At 45.1% G+C, this 26,262-nt stretch overlaps 1 protein-coding gene across 2 annotated transcripts in view; it reads right to left on the bottom strand.

Annotated features, from left to right (window-relative positions):
• The window catches only part of LOC123770179 (uncharacterized), a 101,990-nt gene that overhangs the window by 9,905 nt on the left and 65,823 nt on the right, over positions 1-26,262 (bottom strand). For both annotated transcript variants that reach the window (XM_069301353.1, XM_069301352.1), the window contains exons 3-5: positions 7,576-7,722; positions 5,443-5,563; positions 5,208-5,291 (exon numbers count right to left, since the gene is read on the bottom strand). In XM_069301353.1, the coding sequence (XP_069157454.1) occupies positions 5,208-5,291; positions 5,443-5,563; positions 7,576-7,722 (352 nt within the window). The remainder of the gene's footprint in view (positions 1-5,207; positions 5,292-5,442; positions 5,564-7,575; positions 7,723-26,262) is intronic.

Below are 26,262 nucleotides of genomic sequence, written 5' to 3'. Positions count from 1 at the left end.
CTGGTGCTGTTTGGTGCAGACTTTTCTGCTGTTCTCCCGGTGTCTGACTAAGAGCTCTTGCCTGCTGTGTAACATTCTCCGGCCGGGGAACATCCATACTCGGCCTCCTGCTACACACAGCCCAGCTGGCGTTGTGAACACCACAGTTGCAGCATCGGGGAACTAGTTTATCGCCCAGCTGAAGTTTGTTTCTAAACACATTAGAGAGGCGAGACATTCCGCAGAAACGACATCGTGGATCATGGTAACAGCTCCAAGATTTATGCCCCCATCTGCAGTACTTCAGGCATAATACGGGTTCTTTCACATACTTTGCCATATGGTGCAGTAGTAGCCACATGGTGCAGTTCATCACCGAGCCCGCCCCGGTGACGAACACTGTCCCGGGAACTTCACCTCTCACTAGAGCCATCACCTGATTCCTAGCTTCACCTTTGACAAGGTGACGCTTGGCTCACACAAAATCGTTGGTCGTCGAGGATGAATTCGGGGTCTAAAATCTGAGGGTATTTGTAAATAATCACCTTCGTCAGTTTTTCGTTCTCTGGTGTTTCCATGACAATTCCACGATATCCTCCCTGGGTCAGAAACATAACAGTCTCCACAGAACCTGCCGTTAAGTATGGTCTGTTCACACCTTCCTTCAGCAGTGACTCAAACTTTCTCTCTTCCTAGTTTTTTTTTATTTTTTTTATTTATATTTACAAGAGTTGTTACATTCTTGTACAGCCACTAGCACGCGTAGAGTTTCGGGCAAGTCCTTAATCCTAATTTTCACATATACACCCCCCAGGAAGCAGCCCATACCAGCTGTCTAACTACCAGGTACCTTCTTACTGCTAAGTGAACAGGTGCATCAGGGTAAAAGAAACTCTGCCCATTTGTTCCGCCTCCGCCCGGGGATCGAACCCGGACCCTTAGGCCTACGAACCCCGAGCACTGTCAACCTCAGCCGTCAGGGGCTCGACGGCTGTGTAGAGCGCTGACTGTCCACAGCAGCTTCTGGTGGCAGGTGAGTGTGCATAACATAGCTTAGTTTAGTTCATTTATTATGCACCCCATACCTATCTTGTGGGCGGTAGTGGAAAGGGTTACAGAGACACATAATGGGCTCAGGGACTGAACCCCACAATTCATTTAGCTAAGCAAGTTACAATCTTGATGAGCTAGTTACAAAATTAATGAACTAAACTAACTCCGTTTCTTCCGTTCCCTGATTAACATTTCCTGATAATCCTTCTCCACTGCTGACTGGCTGCTTTCTGAGTGTGTCCATGTCAATGTTGCCAGTTCCTCTGTTGTCCAAGATATTCGGACTTGAAGTTTGAGGTTTGAAGTTTAGGGAGCCGGTCGGCCGAGCAGACAGCACGCTGGACTTGTCATCCTGTGGTCCTGGGTTCGATCCCAGGCGCCGGCGAGAAACAATGGGCAGAGTTTCTTTCACCCTATGCCCCTGTTATCTAGCAGTAAAATAGGTACCTGGGTGTTAGTCAGCTGTCACGGGCTGCTTCCTGGGGGTGGAGGCCTGGTCGAGGACCGGGCCGCGGGGACACTAAAAAGCCCCGAAATCATCTCAAGATAACCTCAAGATCTCAAGATAACTGGGGACACGAGGTGTGGCGGGGACGGCCACGCTACGCTACGTGCCCGTCCGCACGCTACGAGACCACGCACCCGTTGCTCTGTTTCATCACCCCTGTGTGGGGGTCTGTTTATCCAGTCTATTTCTCTGTGATTGAAATCTCTAAGTATTAGACTCCTAGCTCTTATCCCGCTTAGCACCGTGGCTGTTTTTTGTCAATTATATTTAACCAAGTCTCATTATATTTATCATATTCATTACTCATCCCTAAGTTTTGTGTTGTTTAATGGGAGATTGTAAATACCGCTGCCACTCTCTTCGTGTCCCCAAATGTTGTTTTCCCCAGTATGTACTCTTTGTTCATCGGCTTCCTCACTGTAGGATAACAATTGATTGATAAAGATTAAGCCACCCAAGAGGTGGCACGGGCATGAATAGCCCGTAAGTGGTGGCCCTTTTGAGCCATTACGAGTATCAACTCTTGATACTGGAGATCTGTGGAGGTGCAATTGCACCCTGCGTGACGGGAGATGTCTCCCCGTGTAGGGTATCGTGGGGTACTCTCTTTATCAAACGTTGTACCGTTAGGGACGACAATGAAGGCCGAAAAGTGTGCATTCATGAACCAGTTAATATAGTTGGCGTAAGAACGTAAGATTTTTGTGATTTGTAGCATACATCTGGCAGCGGGACTCTTAGATTTTTTTTAAATATAAGAACAATTATATACAAATTAAAAATGAACACAGACAATCTTCAACTATACATAGGAAGGAACTGACACAGAAGCACAGACAATAATCCTGACCGCAACCTCCATACACAATGTACAATACAAGAACACATATGGGAACAAGCCACACAGTCACACCCACTCCACACGTAGCACCCGAAGCACCCACAACACAGGTTGTACAAAATGAAACAACAATCGCGCCACAAAGGTAAACAGTATAAAGAGTTTTAAGAAACCTGAAAATCACATTTAGATCGAGTACAGGGCACATGGAGTGACAAGTACTGGAATAGTGCATACAAGTACAAACAATTACAAAAGATAACACAGCAACACTGGAACAAAGCACTAACACCAAATCCTGTATATTCTCAACACATTATATACCGAACTATTAGGCAAACCAATAGAACCAAACAAAAACGTGACACAAACATTATATACATCATAGGCACAGTACATGACCGGAGCACAACACTGTCACAATACACAATTCAATACTCAGAGGAACAATTTCAAAGTGTACAAGTGTAAACAAAATATTCATGCACCAATCAGGTAACTTCATAAACATCCAATTCACAATCCAGAACTAACCGAAGAGAGACAAACGCCTCGGAGCCATGAACAGTGCACACACACTATTATATACACAATACAATCCCAAGCGCAGATTCAGCATTCACAAGACAACTTTCTAATGAGCGGTAACAATGGTCAAACGGCTCAATTCGGCCACGACCGATACCATGTTGGGGGGAGGGGGGCACGGGCCCCTTCCTCCGGTACAATGTCCTTCCGAAGTCCTAATTTCATTCCATCGCGGACACATCCTCGCTCTTCCGCCACCACACTCCACTGTCCCTTCCGTACCTCCCTTGCAGGAGACCCACCACCATGACGAGGCGTGATGTTAACCTCACGCAATCCAGTCACCACAACAGAATCTTGGGCACTCTGAACTTGCTTCATGCGCCCGTCCTCGCATGTTCCCCCAGTCTTCTCCGTGGCGTAGCGTCCTCCGCCACCGCTGCCACACCGCCCACCACCGTACACTCATCCTTTTCATCATCAGTAGGGCAGGACATCGTGGACCTCAGCCTCTACCACGCACCGACCCTCGTCCTCCTCATCAACTCCATCACTAACCTACCTTCTCACTATCCTCCGCCAACGCTTCTGGTCACCACTCATGGCAACCGGGGCCACCCCACCCGCCGGCCCAACTACCCTAAACGAGCCCACAGAGCCACTCTTGTTTGCATCAGCTGGTAAGACTTCGGAAGCATGAACAGTAACAACACCCTTCGCTCCAACAGGAATGTTAACATCCGCCCTGGCTTCCCCCGGTGCGGGAACTCACCCTTCTCAAACAGCCTGCACCCACCGCCAACCCCAGCTGTAACCCACACCTATAGCAAGTGATTGATTGATTGATGAAGATTAAGCCACCCAAAAGGTGGCACGGGCATGAATAACCCGTAAGTGGAGGCCCCTTTGAGCCATTACCAGTATCAATAGATGATACTGGAGATCTGTGGAGGTGCGACTGCACCCTGCGTGACGGGAGATGTCTCCCGTGTGTAGCAAGTGGCGCGATGACCATTATATAACACAAGGAGTCTAACCCGCTTCACATAAACATGGGACGGCACTTCACGGGATAAAACCACTTTCATCGTCCGTAACCCACTCTTGAAATCTCCCGAGGTGAAATAGTCCGAGCATACCCCCAACACTACCAAACTGCCCAATCACCTCGGGGATTGTTTCATCGGCCATCGGGAAAAGGACATCCGGGACTGAAACAAGAGTCACATGTTGTCTATAATCAAAAACTTGTACTGTGCCATCACCCCTAGTCAGGGTCAGCATTCCTCCCTCAAATTCTCCCAAATAAGTCTCAAATGATGACGGGGCACCAAATGTCACCAACACAATTCCATTGGCCAGCAACTACGCTGCAATCATTTCATCAATCTTCAATCGGAGAACCTCAAACAAAGCCTCTAAAACGACGACGAACTCTGGCTTTGTTGCAGACTTCAACCCTATCGTATTGCTACGGCGAGTTATTGGCGACACCGACCCCATCCTCACACACTCACGGCCTCAGCCCCACGACCACCAACTAATTCAAGTTCAAGTACGTTTATTGAGACAAGAAAGAAATACATCTCAAAGGGATAGAGTAGCTTAGGCTATTTCTACCCCCCCTATCCCCCCCCCCTCCCAACTAATTGCCAGTCACTAGGCTACAGACGGCAACCAGGAGCCACGAACCAGTCAGTCTTATCTCTTAGATTGGCGGCCACTATTAATTGGTTGTTATACTGGTTTGTTTAGGTCATATTTCACAGTAATTTAAGGCATATCCAGTCTCCCGACAATTAACTCAGCTGGCCCATACGCTTATAAATAAAATATCCCGATATTTTATTGTTTATTTTCTACCAGAGGCGTGGCCATACTAACGAGCGTACCGTATATATACATTTTCATGTGTTCTACATGGGCAGTGTTAGAGACCTGCAACAGTACCTTTTGTTCTTCCCCAACCCCAAAATTACAATGTAAACAACTGCACAATAATGCTTAATTATTCACTTATATATGTTTAATTGCTAACTTAAATGCTTACATAATTGCTACGCTAAATGAGTGCTGCCTCACTAACACTGAATAACTAACTTCTTCAGAAAATGCTTACTTGCCTCACTAATTAAATGCTAAGATTCCTAAATAAGAAAAAGAGCAGGACAAATAGGTTTTCATGTTGCCAATATAACAGTTGAACAATCATAGAAAACGAAATACTGTAATTATATGTAAGAGAGAAAAAGTGAATATTTGTAGGAGTAACTAAAATGTTGTGTGAAATGACTCTACCAGCGTGTGCGAGGTCAGCTGAACCGTTCATGTCATACTTGAAGTTACGCCCCGTTTCGTACCACCCCCGGGCAACAGCACACCCTGATGGAGAGGAGAAAGAGATGAGAGATGGCTCAGGAAGAGGGTGAGAGAGAGATAGAGGGACAGGGTGGAGCTCCGACAAGAGACAACTGTTGTTCCAATATTCAAGAATGAGAGGAGATGAGGAAGGGGAGAGATGGCATTGTCTCACCTGTCAGACCCTCCTTGGCAGACGAAGTCATAATGTTCTCGCCTCGTCCGTGTTCGGAACTGTACTCGAGGATGCCAAAGTGCGCCAGTCTGTTGGCCCAGGCTTGGGCGTCGTTGCAAAGCTGTGGGGAAAAACACTTATGGCATTCTTTTAAAAGAATAATTGACCAAGATAAATATTAACAAAAGGTACATCTTTAATCCAAGTCTAAAATATGATCTATATTACAGTATTTGCAATACGGCGACACAGGTTTAAAAGAATGTCAGTCAGCTCTTCTAGCAGTGAGTATTAAAGTCTATAAAATACACATTTTACACTGTAATTCTCGTCGTCGGGGACAGGAAGACTTATACGTAGGCTCGTCGAGGACCTCCTATGTCAATTACTAACCCAAGATGCAGCACACAATAGTTAAGTAACTCTCGAGTACCTAGCAGCAGGACCTCATACTGGTTATGGCAAAAGTGGGAACTGTGAATAGAGACATCCTGACCCTTGCATACCCCACCAAGAAACTAATCACAAACAACCCTCATGCTCATCTTGCTGCTAAATTAAGCACCATAGAACACATTCACAATATACAAGCTGAAAACAACATTGCACAGACCATATACACTGACGGATCACTCAATACAGCTAGAGGGAGGCAGGAATATATAGCTCTTAAAATAGCACTTTCTCTGTAACTAGCTGACATTGTAACTATGAGGTGTGAAGGATAGATGAAACTGTTTATGTAATAATCTAAGATGAGGTCTGATAAAGACCTTTTGTGCCCTCTGTAATGCTTTTGCGCTACCGCTCATAGGATGAGTATGGGGTGCACAATAAACTAGCCGCCTTCGGCGGCAACAATCAAAACCATCAATCAGTGGCGAGTGTTACAACCTTCCATTAACCACAGGATAATCTTTGACGTCATTGGGAAGGTCATTCCACACTTTGGGAACGTGGAGAGCGTGATCAGTGAACACCTCAGACATACTTCCACCTTGATATACTTCCTGTGGCAGTATATCAAGGAGCAGACAAGGGAATGAGCCGATTTACCTGCTACCTTGAACTAGTCTTTATCCAAAATAAAGATAGAGAAAAGTTAAAATATGAGGTGCCACTATGAGCCACTGACCACTGCGTAATCGTGCGGCAGAGACATTTGATAAAGACATTGTGGGAAAAGCAAAGAGCCAACCTAAGTTGTCCCATAGCCATGTGTAGAGGAAAACAACGGTACGAGACTGTGGGATCAAACTGCAGGGGCAGGAAGGAACACTCTTGGAGAATGACAAAGAAGTGTGTGAAGAGTTAAACAAGAAGTTCCAGGAGGGTTACAAACCAGAACCAAGATGGTGTGCACGGAGAGGTGACAACAGACGTGAGAGCAACTGGAGATCCGAAAAAAGGCAACTGTATTTCTAATACTCAAGAAAGTCAACAGATATGAGTAAACAAATCGAAGACGTAGACCACTGTGTTAGAGAAGCTAACTTAGTTAAGCAACCAGGGTGATCCCGGACCCCCCTTTGTGCAACTCAATTACTAAACCTTAACAAATACAGTCAGTATTCCATGGGTCAAAGACCATATTCACAAAAATCAAGGCTTTAATTAGTGCCTAGAGGCTTACACAGCTTACCCGCTGTGCCCCTGACACAGACGACCTCCAAGCCTTCTTACTGTAGGTCACTAGTCCTCAGGATAGATGCCTAATGCTCTATCTAAACTGTATCAGATTGATCATTTTTACCAAGAGACAACAACGGTACTTTCCTGCACCTTGGGAGCTACGTCATCCCTCTAATATTGCCATCCCACACTTCCTACTCGTGAAGGTCATTACCCCAACCCACCAACCCACGCTTACACTCTTAGCAAATAATGCCTTACTCCAGCAAGTGTTAGTGTGTTACTCACTTCTCAGTGTGTTACCCACCACTCAGAGAAACAGAAAGTGTGAGTATATAACCTTTCTCTGAGGTGAGTATTCACAGGGCACCGCTCCTGTGCCAGGTAAGTTACGGGCTCACCATAGCCCGTGCTACTTGGAACTTCTTCCGAGTAGCTGAATCTATAACAACAACGTGAGCATTCACCTCAGAGAAAGATAAGAGTGCGCGCATAACCCACCTCTTCGCAGAGGACCAAGGGTGGTGCTGAGTGCAGGGAGCGGAGTCTGTTGTGCTCACTGAGACACTCCATAACAAACTGGCTCCTCGTCCAGTCCACCTCACCAGTGCCCCGTCCCTGTACGCTGGCGCCCTTCCCCGACCACACCTGCAACACACAAAGACACCTGTAAACATACCATGAATGATTTAGACATGAGGAAAGTCAACTTCGAAGCCCTACCTGGGAATCTGCGATCATTGTGTACTGGTATTTGAGTTTCTTGTGAAAGTAGGAGGGAAAAACTGTTCTGGAAGAAGACCAGGATATGATGACCAGCATACCAGACAAGTCCCAGATTTGAGAGGTCTGAATTATTAGGAAAAACCTCACCTCACTTGGAGAGAATAAAGAGGAAAGACCATATGATTATTTAAGATATTGTAATAGGAAAAGAAACCAGTGAGTTAAAACAGAAGCGGAAAAGAAACGGGAGAAAAGGAAGAAACCCCACCTCCATTTATATCTTTGACCCAAATATCACAGTAACAAGGTTATCGCGAATAACCGAACTCAATTACGGGCTCACCATAGCCCGTGCTACATGGACATTTCGTTCTGAGTAGCTAAATCTTAAACAACAACAACGGAAAAGACTGGGCAGACAAGAACAGATTATATAGCATTTGTTGTATACGTTCAATGGGGACACGGCTGGACACAGTTCCTAAATGCGTCACAGAGGCATTAGAAACGCATTGCGTAATAGTGGCTTTAGGCATTGTATGTACTAGCTCTATCTATATATCAATCCATTAATGTAACATCACTTGTATGTATATACCTTACCTGAATAAACATCTGAATCTGAATCTGAATCAGAAAGATTATTTTCAGCGTTAGGCTAGTGAACAAATGGAATGTAACGTAGATCTTCCTCCAGTATGACACTAACTTTGATGCCACCACTAGACTGTCGTCGTAACTTCACTACCGTGTCAGTTTTACTACTGGAAGGTCAGTATGACGTCGATCCAACGAACATAGTGTCACGCTCGTCTAGTCCAACGTTTTCCCCTCTGTAACGTCGATTCCAGAAGTGGAGGACTACGGCAATATCGTTGTAAACACCAAGCGACCGTTCCAGCGCGAGTTCTGCCTTGTTCTATGAGATCCTCATTGGCTGAGAGCTCTATAGAAGCTACACAACACCTCTAATCTAGATCTCGCCATGTACCTACTTAACACTATCTCCAGGATATCGCCATTCTTGTGCTCTGCAAGTGATCTCCAATGATGCCGCTGGAGCCTGGAAAACCGAGTGGGGCGACACCAGACCAATGTTTGTATTCCAGTCTGGTGGCCGGACTAGCACACTGGGTGATCTATGTCCAGCTCAGCACCTCCAAGTGAAAGTTCTGGCTTTGGCTTAGGCGGTCGGTGGGTCGATGTCTGTCTCTCTTTCTCGCAAGTTATTTGTTCTTTGCCTTTGTTCGCTCTTCGGAGCCTCTTGCTGTCTCGCCATTTGCAGTGATGCCTGCTTAACTCTTTCTTCTTTACTGCCTTCTTCCATACAATAGTTTCTTGAACTTCCAGCCGTGTGGCAGTTTATATTACTACCCTTCCATCACAGCTTATATTACCCTTCCATCACCTCTCCCTCTCTCTCTCTCTTTTCCAACCTCTGGTGTTCTCAGTTCTCTCTTTATTGGTCGTTTCTCTGTCTCGCATTTTTGTTCTTTTTCCTTCCTCTCTCCTTCGCATCCACTTTACTCTCTCGTCTCTTTTTCCTTTTCGTATGGACCAAAAGGCTTTCCGCAGTTGTCTTCTTCTTACTCATACCTCCACCACCTCCTCCCCACCATTCCCCTCCTCTTCTCTTCTTCCCTTAACCACTTTCCCTCTTCTCCATTCCCCTTTCCTCTCCCCTTCCACAGCTCACCATATCTCACTTCTCTTTTAAACAAGTTTTCTCCTCCACACTACATCGTTTTCCCTTCTTATATATTGACCATGAGAGAGAGAGAGAGAGAGAGAGAGAGAGAGAGAGAGAGAGAGAGAGAGAGAGAGAGAGAGAGAGAGAGAGAGAGAGAGAGAGATAATGATGATTACTTTCCAATTAGTCTCGGGGATTTACAGCTTAACTGGAATATCAAGTTTGGAATGCTGGGAATGAAGTGGATCTCTTGGATTTGAGCAACAATGGAAATTTTGGAAATTTCCTGGAATTTAGAGTTTCCCAGAATCGTGGAAATAACATGGCATTGTGGCGGGGGGGGGGGGGGCATATTTTTTCACATTTAAGCATTTCTCGGAATACTGATCGCCACTCCGTCAAAAATAGAACTGTTTTGCCTAACCAGGAACGTACGAACCCAATGCTGATAATGAGTATGCCATCAATGATATATCAGTGACAATGATCTGCCATCAATAATGTGGCAAGTGAAAGTTCCTCACTTTCATTTAATGACCAAACCACCCACCAGATGATGAGACGATTTGTTGCCGCCAAAGGGGGCTAGTTTATTGTGCACCCTATACTCATCCTGTGAGCGGTAGCGCAAAAGCATTACAGAGGGCACAAAAGGTCTTTATCAGACCTCATCTTAGATTATCGTGTTTGACCATCCTATACCATTATCAAGTCGAATGATTATGGTCCATTATCGACTTGATAATGGAATTCTGGCTGGTCGGAATCGCCAGAATTCACGAGGGGAACAGTGAGCCAGAGTTACGTTATAACATTCTGACCGGCTCAAAGGTTTTTGGCACTGCCCACCGGCCTCTGAAAATATCTCTACCTAAATATTTTGAAAACAAAAATGTAATTTTTTGTTCTTATAGTAATATACGCCATTGTTCACTGATCTCGGGGAGATGAGCATACATTTCCTGCTATTCATACTTTGGTCAAAGTAGCATAAAACCGGTGATCTTCCCGCAGTTTTAAAAGATTTCTCAAACCCTCTTTCTCAAAGCGAACGGGTAAATATTATTTTTTTTTCAAATATTTCACAGCTCCTCCCATTGGTGGACCATCATTATCTCTCTCTCTCTCTCTCTCTCTCTCTCTCTCTCTCTCTCTCTCTCTCTCTCTCTCTCTCTCTCTCTCTCGTTATTGTCACAGGTGAAGAACGCCATGGACCAACAATATCACCATACATAACGTTTTATTACACCATCAAATTCAAATTCAAATTCAAATTCAAATTCAAATAAATCTATCCAGTGAGCACCATAGCGATGAGCGTCATTGATTCGTCGCTGAATCGACATTGAATCGGCGTTGAATTGGCGATGCTTTTGGATAATATGGCCACTGAGTATTTTCTTAGTCGGGTGCCAGATGCCAGAGTCAACTCCTGACATAGTAACGTTGGCGATAATTTCTTTTAGTACCGTGGTGGCGGAGTGGAGGCTAGGGTGAGGGGGAGCGTCAAGGGTGACTTAGAGTGAGAGAATGTAAGGGGGGGAGACGTGGAGAGGGTTCACCACTTGCCACCCAGATGGCCTTAGTGTGCGTTAAAGGGGCGGGAGCCATTGATCTGTCGTACTGAGTGCTGCTAAGGCGGTAGTAGTACAGGAGGTGATGGGGGGGGGGGATGGTGATGGTGGGATGGTGGGGAGGCTGGTGGGACAAGTGGTAGATATCACCATGGCAACGAGGAAGCGTGCGGACACATAGGTACAGCAATGTTGCTAATTCCGTGTGTGTGTGTGTGTGTGTGTGTGTGTGTGTGTGTGTGTGTGTGTGTGTGTATGTGTGTGTGTGTGTGTGTCTTTTACTATTTGTGTCCGCAGAATCGAGCTATTAGCTCTTGGACACATAGACCTTTCTAAAAAATCTATTTTTCCTTTATTTTATCTACTACATATATTTCTAACACACACACACATATCCCCAGGAAGCAGCCCGTAGCAGCTGTCTAACTCCCAGGTACCTATTTACTGCTAGGTAAACACCTAGGTAGGTAAATAGGTGCATCAGGATGAAAGAAACTCTGACCACTTGTTTCCGCCTCGGCCGGAAATCGAGCCCGGGCCATTAGGAATACGACCCCGGAGCGCTGTCCACTTAGCCTCGAGGCCCACTGTGTGTACTCACCTAGTTGTACTCACCTAATTGTGCTTGTGGGGGGGGGGGGATGAGCTTTGGCTCTTTGGTCCCGCCTCTTAACCGTCAATCAACTGTGTGTACTGGGGAGTTTTCCTCTGTGTGTACTCACCTAATTCACCTAATTTGTGTGTGTGTGTGTGTGTGTGTGTGTGTGTGTGTGTGTGTGTGTGTGTGTGTGTGTGTGTGTGTGTGTGTGTGTGTGTGTGTGTGTGTGTGTGTAGCTGCTTTTTGTTTGACTTGTACAAAACTACAGCCATTCACTTGACTGAGTGGAGTTGCTGGTACTCGTTTGACTAAATTATGACAGACACAGACGCTCTCTTGACTACAACAACGACCCCCAGCGGCCACTCGGGTAAACTGCCCAAAGAAATTCAACTTTGCTGATCATATTAGCAACTATAATTTAAGTTTTCAAAGTCGGACTCGTCAGCAAAGCGCTCGAGAAAACATCGCGTATAAACAGTGGCTCGCCCTGAAACCTTGTGACTGTATTCAACACATTCCATTTAATGGCTTCAATTAAAGATATTCGCTTGATATAATTGCAGACATGAACTGGCCATCAGTGGAAGCGGCCATGATAAATGGACTTCGGCTGATGAAGTCATAATGAGGACGTCAGCAGGAGAGAGAGGGGGAGGGGGAGACGTCATGTTAATGATGTAGGATGTCACCTTTTCCCATATTAATGTCACTGGGAGGAGGCCATATTGATGACGTCACCAAAAGGATGACGTGTTGATGACATCACCAGAAGGCTGACATGTTGATGACGTCAAACTCGTCCATAAACCCGTGGAATCGACTGCAAACAACGGTAAACAAGTGAAGACAATCTGAGGCACACACACAAGCAAACAGGTAAATACAATCTTGTTCACTCTGAGGCTGGTGGCGGTGCTCACACAATCACCCAACAATCCCCCCCCCCTACACCTAACCTCCCTATATTATACAATCATGACATTGTGGTGGCACTTACCGCTCCTAAACGGTGCTGGAAGCTGTCTAAAGCCACTTATATCAGGAAGTCAGTCCTTAAATGGAGCCTTAGATAATTAAGGAACCCAATCATCCAATATAGACGCAGTTAAGAAAGATAATCCTCTGATGTGGACTTATATTAAGGAACTCAATCCTCTGATGTGGACTTACATTAAGGAACTCAATCCTCTGATGTGGACTTATATTAAGGAATTCAATCCTCTGATGTGGACTTATATTAAGGAACTCAATCCTCTGATGTGGACTTATATTAAGGAATTCAACCCTCTGATGTGGACTTATATTAAGGAATTCAATCCTCTGATGTGGACTTATATTAAGGAATTCAATCCTCTGATGTGGACTTATATTAAGGAATTCAATCCTCTGATGTGGACTTATATTAAGGAATTCAATCCTCTGATGTGGACTTATATTAAGGAATTCAATCCTCAGACAGTTGTTGAGGATTGGAATTAAAGGATATCACTTTTTGTTTAGTAATTTAGTCCTAAATATTTGTGTTGATTAAAGAGGATTTCACTTGAAGGAGAACTGAAATCTATATGTAAGTGATACCTAACAAGATCTGGAAGCTATCTTCTTTGTAAAGTGGGTCCAATTCTATTTTTGGTAAATGGTTAAATCGAGGTGCCTTTTGGCCTAAATGGCATTCGATCCTATCTAATGGCTTCTCTCTGGGGTTTATATGTTAGGTGGGCGAGAGTATCTGAACTGTTCGTGTGCTTTGTGTCGGTGGTGATTAGGGGTAGTTATGTCGTCGACCTGTAATAATGTTAGTAATGGTTTAATATCGGTCGCTGATTGGTTGGCTGTCTTTGAATACTGGTCGTTGATTGGCCGGCTGGGATCGAATATTGGTCACTGGCTGTCTGTGATCAAATACCGGTCGCTGATTGGCTGGCTCTGATCAAATGCCGTTCGTTGATCAGGTGGCTGTTATCCAAAATCGTTGATTGGCTAGATGGGTAATAAATGAGAATACTGGAGTATGTATGGAGTCTTCCTCCACCACTAGTGTATGGAGTCTTCCTCCACCACTAGTGTATGGAGGCAGCCTCCACCACTAGTGTATGGAGTCTTCCTCCACCACTAGTGTATGGAGTCTTCCTCCACCACTAGTGTATGGAGTCTTCCTCCACCACTAGTGTATGGAGGCAGCCTGCACCACTAGTGTATGGAGGCAGCCTCCACCACTAGTGTATGGAGTCTTCCTCCACCACTAGTGTATGGAGTCTTCCTCCACCACTAGTGTATGGAGTCTTCCTCCACCACTAGTGTATGGAGTCTTCCTCCACCACTAGTGTATGGAGGCAGCCTCCACCACTAGTGTATGGAGTCTTCCTCCACCACTAGTGTATGGAGTCTTCCTCCACCACTAGTGTATGGAGTCTTCCTCCACCACTAGTGTATGGAGTCTTCCTCCACCACTAGTGTATGGAGTCTTCCTCCACCACTAGTGTATGGAGGCAGCCTCCACCACTAGTGTATGGAGGCAGCCTCCACCATAACTACCCCTCCTCGTTAGCTGTGTGGCAGCTGCACACACACAGATAAGAATGGAGTTATCCCCTCTCGGCCGCTCGTTATAACCAACCTGTTCTCGCGACCGTTCCCAATGTCAACAAACTGTCGTATTAAAGCGTCCTAACCTAACCTACCAGAGGATCCACCAACGGAAAACGGAACATTATATCAATTTCGCGAGCCGCTATCATTGTCTAGTATGATAGGCTTCGGCCTTAGGTAAAGTGTACGTCAAAATACGACGTGCTATTAAGAGGACGGGCTGTAGGATAGCGCGACTTACACATTATACTCATGTCCCTGACAATAACAAATTACGGGCTCACCATAGCCCGTGCTACTTGGAACATTTTGTTCCAACGTGACAATAAGGTCTTTGTACCCTCTCTGTGGCTCACTCCGTTACTTGAGTCTCCCCCTTTGGCAAATTTAACATGATGCAAATGATTAACGAAAATGATTCGGATTTCATTACTTTAATTCTAGCCAGACATTTTTTTTTTTGCTGTATTTAAAAAGAGGAATATTATATTAAATGATTTCTTGTGTAATTTAATTACATGGATTTTAAAGTATGTTGCGTATGGAGGATGTCACTAACGCAATGATGTAAGCATATATGAGGTCATACAACTGTGACAAACGTTACTCACAGGTAAAATGACGTCATCCACAGGTGAATGACGTCAAAGCACACTAGCTGATGTAGTCCTGGATGACGTCACTGGGAAGAACAATGACGTCAGAGTCCCTCCCCCCCCCACCAGATATGAGAGTAAGGTCTCCAACACACTGCGAATATTTCTACCAATTTCCACTCGTTTTATTGAGAATAGCATGCAATATTCCCCCCTAAGAGCATCAGAGATCCACAATACCCTCGCAGCTGTGATATAAAACTTGGCTTTTACGAGGACCGCAGAGGCGCCTTACAAGAACGCCTTTGTCAGCGGATGCGGCGGACGCATATCCCCCGAAAAGCGCGCGAATCACACTCCAAAATATTGACGGCGGTTAGAATTTTAGCTCCAGATCGTAAACTTCCCGTGTCTAATACTCCTCTCGGGACTGTAGGGAGGCGGCGAGGCTCTACGGGTGGTATTTACCAGAATGAGGAAGTCAGTTTCTCGTGAAATCCCCACATCAAAGGCTCATTCAAGCAGCCAGAAGTTTGACGGCGCGGTTTGGCGCCATTTCAAGAACGTTCGATTTAGAAGAAAGACGAAAAAATCTTGGCAATATATAATTAGTCCACTAATGTAAGGATATGGATCAGTTTTATTATTACTATTTACAGCGAAATTAATCAAGCTGATGTACATTAAGAGATAAAATCATTTGATGCCTTAGTGGGGAAAAAGCAGGAAAGAATGAAAATTAGACTTACATTTATTCTATGCTTATTTAGTTTATTGAGCTTAAAGTACCGCTTTCAAAATTTAGAACTCGTACGATAAAAGTGACTTTTCGTACACGTCATCTATAAAGTCAAGTCTCAGTCTTCCCAAATATAAGTTAGTCTCAGTCTTGCCAAATTTAAGTTAGTCTCCGTGTTGCCAAATATAAGTTAATCTCAGTGTTACCAAATATAAGTTAATCTCAGTGTTACCAAATATAAGTTAATCTCAGTGTTACCAAATATAAGTTAGTCTCTGTGTTACCAAATATAAGTTAATCTCAGTGTTACCAAATATAAGTTAATCTCAGTGTTACCAAATATAAGTTAGTCTCAGTCTTGCCAAATTTAAGTTAGTCTCCGTGTTGCCAAATATAAGTTAATCTCAGTGTTACCAAATATAAGTTAATCTCAGTGTTACCAAATATAAGTTAATCTCAGTGTTACCAAATATAAGTTAGTCTCTGTGTTACCAAATATAAGTTAATCTCAGTGTTACCAAATATAAGTTAATCTCAGTGTTACCAAATATAAGTTAGTCTCAGTCTTGCCAAATATAAGTTAGTCTCCGTGTTACCAAATATAAGTTAATCTCAGTGTTACCAAATATAAGTTAATCTCAGTGTTACCAAATATAAGTTAGTCTCCGTGTTACCAAATATAAGTTAGTCTCCGTGTTACCAAATATAAGTTAATCTCAGTGTTACCAAATATAAGTTAATCTCAGTGTTACTAAATATAAGTTAGTCTCCGTGTTACCAAATATAAGTTAATCTCAGTGTTACCAAATATAAGTTAGTCTCCGTGTTACCAAATATAAGTTAGTCTCCGTGTTACCAAATATAAGTTAGTCTCCGTGTTACCAAATATAAGTTAGTCTCCGTGTTACCAAATATAAGTTAGTCTCCGTGTTACCAAATATAAGTTAGTCTCCGTGTTACCAAATATAAGTTAGTCTCCGTGTTACCAAATATAAGTTAGTCTCCGTGTTACCAAATATAACTTAATCTCAGTGTTACTAAATATAAGTTAGTCTCCGTGTTACCAAATATAAGTTAGTCTCCGTGTTACCAAATATAAGTTAGTCTCCGTGTTACCAAATATAACTTAATCTCAGTGTTACTAAATATAAGTTAGTCTCAGTGTTACCAAATATAAGTTAGTCTCCGTGTTACCAACTAAAAATTAATGTCAGTGCTGCCAAGTAAAAGTCGCTCACACCGTTCCCAATATTACTCACCGCCCAAACTGAGATAATGAACAAGTAAGGCAGCCATAATTTAGTGAAAAAAGTTTACACTGGGGAAGAGCATAGAGAACAGTAATTTTAGGAGAACAGAAATAGCTGGAGAAATCAATGTAATTTTGAGAGAGAGAGAGAGAGAGAGAGAGAGAGAGAGAGAGAGAGAGAGAGAGAGAGAGAGAGAGAGAGAGAGAGAGAGAGAGAGAGAGAGAGAATAACTAGAAGTTACTATAATATACAGAGCATAATTGGATACTTAAGAGCTATGCTGATTCAATTTTTTTTGAAAGCCTAAGATTTTATGAAGCCAAAAATATATTTGTAAAACTACCAAAATTAGAAATGTAAAAAAGGTATATGAGAAATATACTTTATAAGACGTTATAAAAAAGAAGACTACTGTACTGGCAGAATTAATACCAATTACGCAAGTGGTCAGAGTGGTTGAATTGCCTTGAATTTAGAAAATTGTTTCCGAGCTAACAGTTAGTTGAATGTAATTAGAAGATAGATTAAGATGAGGGGGCAGTAATCTAGAGTCATCGTGAGACTTCTAACCGCTGTGCTAGTTACCTAGTTATGTCCAACCCCCCCTTACCCCCCCCCCCCCATTCCTTCCCCTCCTCCTGCCTCCCCTCATTCCTCCCTCCCCCTCTCTCTTTCCTTCTCCTGTCCACCTACTTCTTCCCTTTCTTATTCTTCCTCCCCCTGAGAGAATGAGGTCACGACCCTTGGGAACACTGTGGTTAGAAATGGGGGTTGATGGAAGGGGGGGGGGGGAGATGGAAATAGAGAGCGTAATTAGCAAAGGAACTTAATTACCCCGTCTGGAGGTCGTTATCATGATGCAAGGTCACGCTAATTAAGTCTATTAAGGTGATGGAGGTCTTATTGGTAAACAGTGAAATTATATGGTTGGCGCTGTTGAGCTGTGAGGGTGAAGTATCTACGGTGTTTAAGGTCTGCTGCGGTGTTTAAGGTCTGCTGGGGGTCTTAAGGTCTGCTGGGCTCTTAAGGTCTGCTGGGGGTCTTAAGGTCTGCTGGCGTTTCTAAAGGATAGAAGGGTAGATGGATAGAGAGAGGGATGGAAAAGCAGGTGTGGAGGTGGGGGAGGTGGGCCTCCGTGACGGGGACAGGTGGGGCAGGTGTGTACCAACTTTACCAGTGAGGGTGAGAGCGAAGTTTACTTCATGACCCGGGCTGAAGAATGGTTCAAGTTTGATTCTGGGGCTTATAGCCTCTATAGCCTCTAGCCTCTTGTCTGTCCTCTCTTGTTCACTAACATACCTTCTCTCTCTCTCTCTCTCTCTCTCTCTCTCTCTCTCTCTCTCTCTCTCTCTCTCTCTCTCTCTCGCTCGCTCTCTCTCTCTCTCTCTCTCTCTCTCTCTCTCTCTCTCTCTCTCTCTCTCTCTCTCTCTCTCTTCGTCCTCTCCTATCTTTCCTGGCCTCTCTTTTCTGCCCTTTTCTTATCATCTCTTCTCCTGTCCTTCTCATTTCTTGTACTCTCTATTCCCTGTCCCCTCTCACCCCTCATCTGGTATCTCTCTGGTGGTGTGGTCGAAACGACCTGGAACTGCCAATTAGTAACTATTAAAGTGTAGTTAGCTTGTCTGTTGGGGGGAAGTGGGGGGAGGGGGGGGGGGAGTGGGGGGGAGGGGGGGGGGTTGACGCTGCCTCAGGTAAAGTAGTTAAGATCAACTAATTATCTTCACGCGCTTGTGTGAGTGTGAATTAAGTAAGCCCCCCCCCCCGCCCCCCACATAGGATATATTACCTTTAGCATACTAAATATTTCATCACGTATTATTAAATATAAGTTTTCTCAACTTTCATTATTTTTCTTTCAAATATTAATTGAATCCAATTTATTTTAGCCAATCTTAACTTTCAAATATTCATTTTTCTCATTCGCTTAAATAACGAATGATGGAACAGTTAGTTTTGTACACCATATACAGCCCTATACACAATATAGGCTCTTAAGGGTACATAATTTGTCTCGTATATGACCTTAAGGGACAAGGATAGATCGTAGTTTCACATTCATATATGCCTTCGTTCAGTGAAGAGTACAGGATCAAAGTTAACTGACAGTGTATACAGAGAGCGTGACATACACCTGTTAGTGTATATTCCTTGATGAAGGGGTATATACAGTGTAGGGGTGACGAGGGGGAACTAAGTTAGAGAGCGAGAGAGAGAGAGAGAGAGAGAGAGAGAGAGAGAGAGAGAGAGAGAGAGAGAGAGAGAGAGAGAGAGAGAGAGAGAGAGAGAGAGAGAGAGAGAGTGAGTGGGTGTTTAGATCAAGACTAAGCTGTCTGCGTACATACAAAACAATGCTTTGCGTACTGCTAGGATAAGTTAATACATCCTTGTAAATAGATTACAGGCGAGATGATAGTGATAGTTTGTGAAGAACGTCCTTATGAGTCGTTGCAATAAGGTCTATAATACAGTAATCTTACTACTGGACGATGTTTACACGGTGTATACACATGATTTAAAGACCTCATATTACAATCACAGCTGTTGTCTGAAAGTCGCCCTTGTGGGTTACTGGCATAAGAGTCATTACATTGTTTTGCTGGCTGCTGTAACGCCTGGAGTGTTGCTTACTGTTGCCTGTATTAATGTTGGTGATGTGGTGCACACAGTTACTGTGAGTGTCTCTCTTGTGTACTGTTGCTACTGTGTATGCTTCTGTTATTTCCTCTTTCTGTTATATTTTTCATGAATGAATGACCTCCACACACACACACACACACACACACACACACACACACACACACACACACACACACACACACACACACACACACACACACCAAGCAAATGAACGTAATGTAGTTGATCTTCTCTTATCCGGGCATATCACCGTTGGCGAGGAAATGATCCGGTTAAATGAGTTTCCTCTTACATAACTGGCTGCCCCAGTCCGGCCCTCGCCCACACAGTACTCACCTAGTTGTGCTTGCGGGTGGTTGAGCTCTGGCTCTTTGGTCCCGCCTCTCAACTGTCAATCAACTGGTGTACAGGTTCCTGAGCCTACTGGGCTCTATCATATCTACATTTGAAACTGTGTATGGAGTCAGCCTCCACCTCATCACTGCCTAATGCATTCCATCCGTTAACTACTCTGACACTGAAAAGTTCTTTCTAATGTCTCTGTGGCTCATTTGGGTACTCAGTTTCCACCTGTGTCCCCTTGTTCGTGTTCCACCAGTGCTAAAGATTTTGTTTTTGTCCACCTTGTCAATTCCCCTGAGAATTTTGTAGGTGGTTATCATGTCTCCCCCTTGCTCTTCTGTCTTCCAGGGACGTGAGTTTCAGCTCCTTTAGCCTTTCCTCGTAGTTCATACCTCTCAGTTTCGGAACGAGTCTGATGGCATACCGCTCTAACTTTGGCTTGTGTTTAACTAAGTATGGATTCCAAGCTGGAGCTGAATATTCCAGGATTTAAGCACCGGCAGCAAACATGGATAAGACTAAGCTTCTTGTGTTAGATCGTTTACACATATGAGGAACAGGATTGTCCTAATACGGACCCTTGAGGTACTCCACTCATGACCTCTCACCATCACGATAGCTCTCCTCTTACTGGGATACTTCGCCTTCTCCCTGAGAGGTGCTCCTTCACGCCCGTCCCTGTCCACCCGCGGCCTGTGTCTCCAGCTTGTATAGGAGTCGCTTGTGAGGAAAGGTGCCTAACACTTTCTGTCAATGCAGCAAAATGCAGTCTGCCCTACCCTCTCTTGACTGTTGCCATCGTGTCATAGAACTCTACATAAGTTAGTCAAGTAAGATTTTCCATCAGCATCCATGTTGATGCTCGGAAACAAAATGTCTGTGTACTAAACGACCGACGAGCCATCTCTCGACAAATTTCTTTAATATGCTACAGGGAATACTTGTTAGCGATACCGGTCTGTAGTTCAGTGACTCCTGTATTCCTCCTTTCTGGTAAATTGGTACCACGTTTGCCACTCTCCAAATGTCAGGCAGTTCCCCCATTTCTAGCGAGGAGTTGCAGACTATAAGACGGGATACACACAGTGCTGCAGCGAATTACAGCCCCGCTCCTGTGCCAGGCAAGTCCACCACGGGCTCACCATAGCCCGTGCTACTTACAAATATTTTGTTCCGAGTAGCTGAATCTAAAAGAAGAACAACAGCGTTGCAGCTGCCTCCTTTAGGACCCATGAGGAGATCTTGTCAGGGCCCGAGGCTCCTCATCACATCCAACTCCTCTGACTGTTTCTTTACGTCCTCTGATCGTACTTCCGTTTCCATCAGTCACTCTTCAGACAGCGCCTGAATGTGTGTAAACAAACACACCCACATGGCTGCCACAAGTGAGACCCACCTACCAACTGGGCAGCCAAGAGTGAAGTTATCCACACGGGCCACGCCCTCACTACTCATACATACAAACCAACAAACACCCACCTACCACCCCCACCTACTAACGAGATAGCTCCACCCACCTGTCACCTACAAGAGCAGTCCACCCACCTACCACCAACAAGAACAGTCCGCCCTCCTGCCACCTACAAAACCAATCCACCCACCTACCACCAACAATAACAGTCCGCCCCCAACCTACCAAACTGAAAACCACACAGCCGAATAGAATTTGAATCAGCAGAAATAACCCAGCATCCAACACAAGGCTTCCTGAGCCAGTGGCCGCCGGATCTAACTCACATATGAAAGTCATAACACAACTCGCCCCCCCCCCCCAAGTAAGGCCCCATGCCAGGGGGGGGGGAGTGAGGGCCCCATGCCAGAGGGGGGGGGGGAGTGAGGCCCCCCACCTCACCCCAGCCCCACAACCAGAAAAATCTTCCCCCCCATATTAAAGTCTTCCCCATATTATCAAGGAAATAGGTGACGTTTTGGAGTGATATATAGGGAGGGGGTTGTGGGGGGGATAGGAGGGGGTGGGGGTGGGTGTAAAGGGTTAGCATGCACGCAGAGGCGAATGTCTGGTGTTTTTCGTCAGGGTAATGAGCCTTATTGGATAATATTTGCTCTAGAAATTCTTGGATGGTTCGCAGGTGCTTTTCAAATAGCTCCTCTCCCCCTACCCCCTCCCCCCCCCGTCGTTACCACCACTGTCGACTGGCTTATATGTTCCCAGCACCGTATATACTGCCAGCACCGTATATACTGCCAGCACCGTATATACTGCCAGCACCGTATATACTGCCAGCACCGTATATACTGCCAGCACCGTATATACTGCCAGCACCGTATATACTGCCAGCACCGTATATACTGCCAGCACCGTATATACTGCCAGCACCGTATATACTGCCAGCACCGTATATACTGCCAGCACCGTATATACTGCCAGCACCGTATATACTGCCAGCACCGTATATACTGCCAGCACCGTATATACTGCCAGCACCGTATATACTGCCAGCACCGTATATACTGCCAGCACCGTATATACTCCCTGCACTAGAGAGAACAGGTATATATGTCTGCTTCAAGACGGTCACAGAATTAAGGGAACTGGGAGCCTAAGATAGACTGAAAGAGCGACACTTGACACTAAGAAGAAGAAATAGAGAGAACATGATCCAGGCATATAAAATACTCAGAGGTATCAATGAAATAGTTCAAAGTGTTTAGGTCGCGAGGATGGGCAAGAAAGCTATAGACACGTATAAGTGAGCCACAGGTAAAGGCGAGGGTTCAAGAGCTAAATCTCGGCCCTGCAAAGTGTCAGAAAAGTGTCCTGGTGGCCAGCCGCACTTTGTGTAGCAATATGGTGGAAAGTGCCAGTGTCACTGACCACTAGGTAGTGGTCCTGACCTGGTAGTGGTCCCGACCGACCGGGAGTCGGTCGGCCGAGCGGACAGCACGCTGGACTTGTGATCCTGTGGTCCTGGGTTCGATCCCAGGCGCCGGTGAGAAACATTGGGCAGAGTTTCTTTAACCCTATGCCCCTGTTACCTAGCAGTAAAATAGGTACCTGGGTGTTAGTCAGCTGTCACGAGCTGCTTCCTGGGGGTGGAGGCCTGGTCGAGGACCGGGCCGCGGGGACACTAAAAAGCCCCAAAATCATCTCAAGATAACCCCTCAAGATAGGTAGTACAATTCTGTATTATATTTTAAGTTTGGGCAAACCGGAAACTTATTTTTATCAACAAATATATAAATCCTAACCGAACTTCTCCTAGCAATCCTAAGCCTACTACACACTACCTTAAGCCTAAATTGTGTGCCTATGTATGTATTAACACGATGTACTGAACGGGGTGAGAATAGCTTGAGCTACCTCATCCCTTTGTGTGTATTTTACCTCAATAAACTTATTTCAATTTCAATTAAGCCTAAAACAACACAGTAATGTTCTATACTAGGCCTACGAATATTTAAGTTCGTTTTTAAGCTTTATTTTTATGGTAAGTGCGCCCAGTGCTCCTGTGTGCACTTACTTGCAGTAACTTTGAGGAAGTAAAACACACGGACCTGCCGCGGCCGGCAATAAGGGAGAGAAACAGGCAGCGAGACAACATTGACTTACAACACTAAACAAGAGAGCATCGCGGACGACACATCTGGGAATAATAGCCTCGTCTCGCCACCAAAATGTTTTTATACAAGTCCCCAAATTTAACACACAGAATAAAAGATTCAAAACAAGTTCGTCATATAAAACTTAGCCAGTATCGGGGCCTAATAATATCTACAATAGGCTTCGCAGCGTCGTCTATTATATCTAATAAACAAAAGACAATCGACGTTGCCGGAGCGAATGCAATAGACGCAGACAACAGTATTGGATCCTCTGACGTAATGGAAAATATATTCATACCATCAGGTTCCAGGGCAAAGATATCCCCAAACATCCTCCCAGACATTTGTATATATTTAACCCAACAGATCCACACGGCTGTTGGTGATACAGGGAGTCACACAGTCTGGTCTCACCTCAAGACAACAAGGTATAATGCGCCATTAGCAAGCATAATAGAAGGTATAATTCACCATTAAAAGCTGCCGACAGCATTAGTTAGATATTTAAAGAAGACGACTACATTCAAATCTATCAATTGGATGTGGACAGTGGGGTCAGTGTCTGGTGAGAGAGAGAGAGAGAGAGAGAGAGAGAGAGAGAGAGAGAGAGAGAGAGAGAGAGAGAGAGAGAGAGAGAGAGAGAGAGAGAGAGAGAGAGAGAGAGAGAGAGAGACAGACAGAGACAGAGACAGAGACAGAGAGAGAGAGAGAGAGAGAGAGAGAGAGAGAGAGAGAGAGAGAGAGAGAGAGAGAGAGAGAGAGAGAGAGAGAGCTAGCACCAGTGAGAGCATCAGCACAGTGATCGTGTCCAGTACTCGGGTGGGGTCCTGCATGATAATGTTCACAGCCTCCACCACCTCTCCTCTACCTCACGTTTCTCTTCCCTCTCTTCCCTCTTTCCCTCCTCTCCCTCTCTCCCTCCTCTCCCTCTCTAGTTCCCTGGCCCTCTCCCTCTCCAGCTCCCCTAACCACTCTTCCTCAGTTTCTCTTGCCTCTAACCCTTCCCGCCTTCTGCCTCTCTTTCCCTTCTACATCTTCCATCTCCTTCTCTCCCTTTTACGTCAACTGAGAACTATTATTTTTTATTGGAGCACGATCAAGACTGTGGGATTAGGTTACATTAAGATTGCAGATGAAGACTCTACAAGCTAAGATCTGCTATCCTGCTTAGGTTCATCTCCTTCCGCTCAAGAATGTTATCGTTTTTGACGTTCCGGTGTTATCAACCCTCAATTAAGAGCTTGTAGGGGAACCATACACTCCAGTTAGTTTCCTTGTCTGTCTTGCATATTTCCCCTCAGGATTTTGCATGTGGTGATTATGTCTTCCTTGACTATTGTTTCTATCAATGGTGGGAAGTTTAATGCCTTGAGCCTTTTCTTGCGACTCATTCCTGTCAGAGCTGTGACTTGACTGATGTCCGGATAACAGCAAATGGGAAATAAATCTCTGGATTTTCTCCATTTTTTTTAACGCCTTCGTGCTGGCGCTGCATATTCTGTAGTCTGACATACGTGGTTATATCCTGAGTGAGCCATCACTCAGGAAGTTACCACGTATGTCAGACTACAAAATATGCAGCGCCAGTATTCTCAAAGGCAGTGGTTATGTTAGCTAACGCAGCATAACATCAGAGACCGCTGTGGTCATCACACACACAGGGTGACCCGCGGGCTTCAGAGACCGCTGTGGTCATCACACACACAGGAGGACCCGCGGGCTTCAGAGACCGCTGTGGTCATCACACACACAGGAGGACCCGCGGGCTTCAGAGACCGCTGTGGTCATCACACACACAGGAGGACCCGCGGGCTTCAGAGACCGCTGTGGTCATCACACACACAGGAGGACCCGCGGGCTTCAGAGACCGCTGTGGTCATCACCCGCCACATGCCTTATAGTGTCCTCACATTATACCCTCTCAAAGGCAGCAACAATATCACCTGCAGTAACACAAGTCTTGGGTGAACTGTGAGACAGCCGAGGAGGGATTCATGCGGCTCAGTACGGACTCGCGGAGTTGAGTTCGGACTCGCCGAGTGGGAAGGGTCTATATGAGGTATCGGGAGCAGAAGGACCTACACTGAAACCATATTACCGGTGTCTTGTATGTTAACTCAAGAATTGTAGCGGTAATTGTAGTGTTGCCTCAGTTGGCAGGCAGGAGGGAGAGGCGGGACCAGGCTGGCCTGGCTGGTCCAGCACCATGGCCTTTCTATAGTCCAGTGATTGGAAATAAATTTCTTCCCGTTTTATTGTAGCAACCGATTATATTGTGGTGGTTCTTGCTGGTGGCCATTGAGGTTGTCTCTCTCTCTCTCTCTCTCTCTCTCTCTCTCTGTCTCTCTCTCTGTCTCTCTCTCTCTCTCTATCTCTCTCTCTCTCTCTCTCTCTCTCTCTCTCTCTCTCTCTCTCTCTCTCTCTCTCTCTCTCTCTCTCTCTCTCTCTCTCTCCCTCTGGTGGCCTCGATACTACCACCTGCCCCAGCACACAAAAGTCTCACCCGGATCTCTGTAATGTTCGCCGCCGCCTCGAGTCCTGCCAAGTCTTGCCACGCCAAGACATTCACAATTTCCAACCCAGCTAGGGTCCCTGATTACACCAGGAATTCTCCTGAAGACACGGCTTTCCTCCTTTACTAGAACTTTATTTAGTAAGAATAATTCGTCCTCTGAATGCCTGACATCTAAGGGTCAACATTCAAATTTCTTAAGCGCGAGATTGACCTTGAAAAACTATAATTTACCTCTTTAAGGAGGACAATTTAACCTCTTTAGTACAAAACACGATACTACACGGCAACCGCGACAAGTGTCTTGTGAGTGTACGACACCTGTCCTGAGGGTGTAAGACGGTTGGCAGGCGAGTGTACGGTAGTTT

Source organism: Procambarus clarkii, chromosome 45, assembly GCF_040958095.1.
Source record: "Procambarus clarkii isolate CNS0578487 chromosome 45, FALCON_Pclarkii_2.0, whole genome shotgun sequence".
In the NCBI taxonomy this organism is placed as follows: Eukaryota; Metazoa; Arthropoda; class Malacostraca; order Decapoda; family Cambaridae; genus Procambarus; species Procambarus clarkii.
This window is presented reverse-complemented; position numbering and strand designations above follow the sequence as displayed.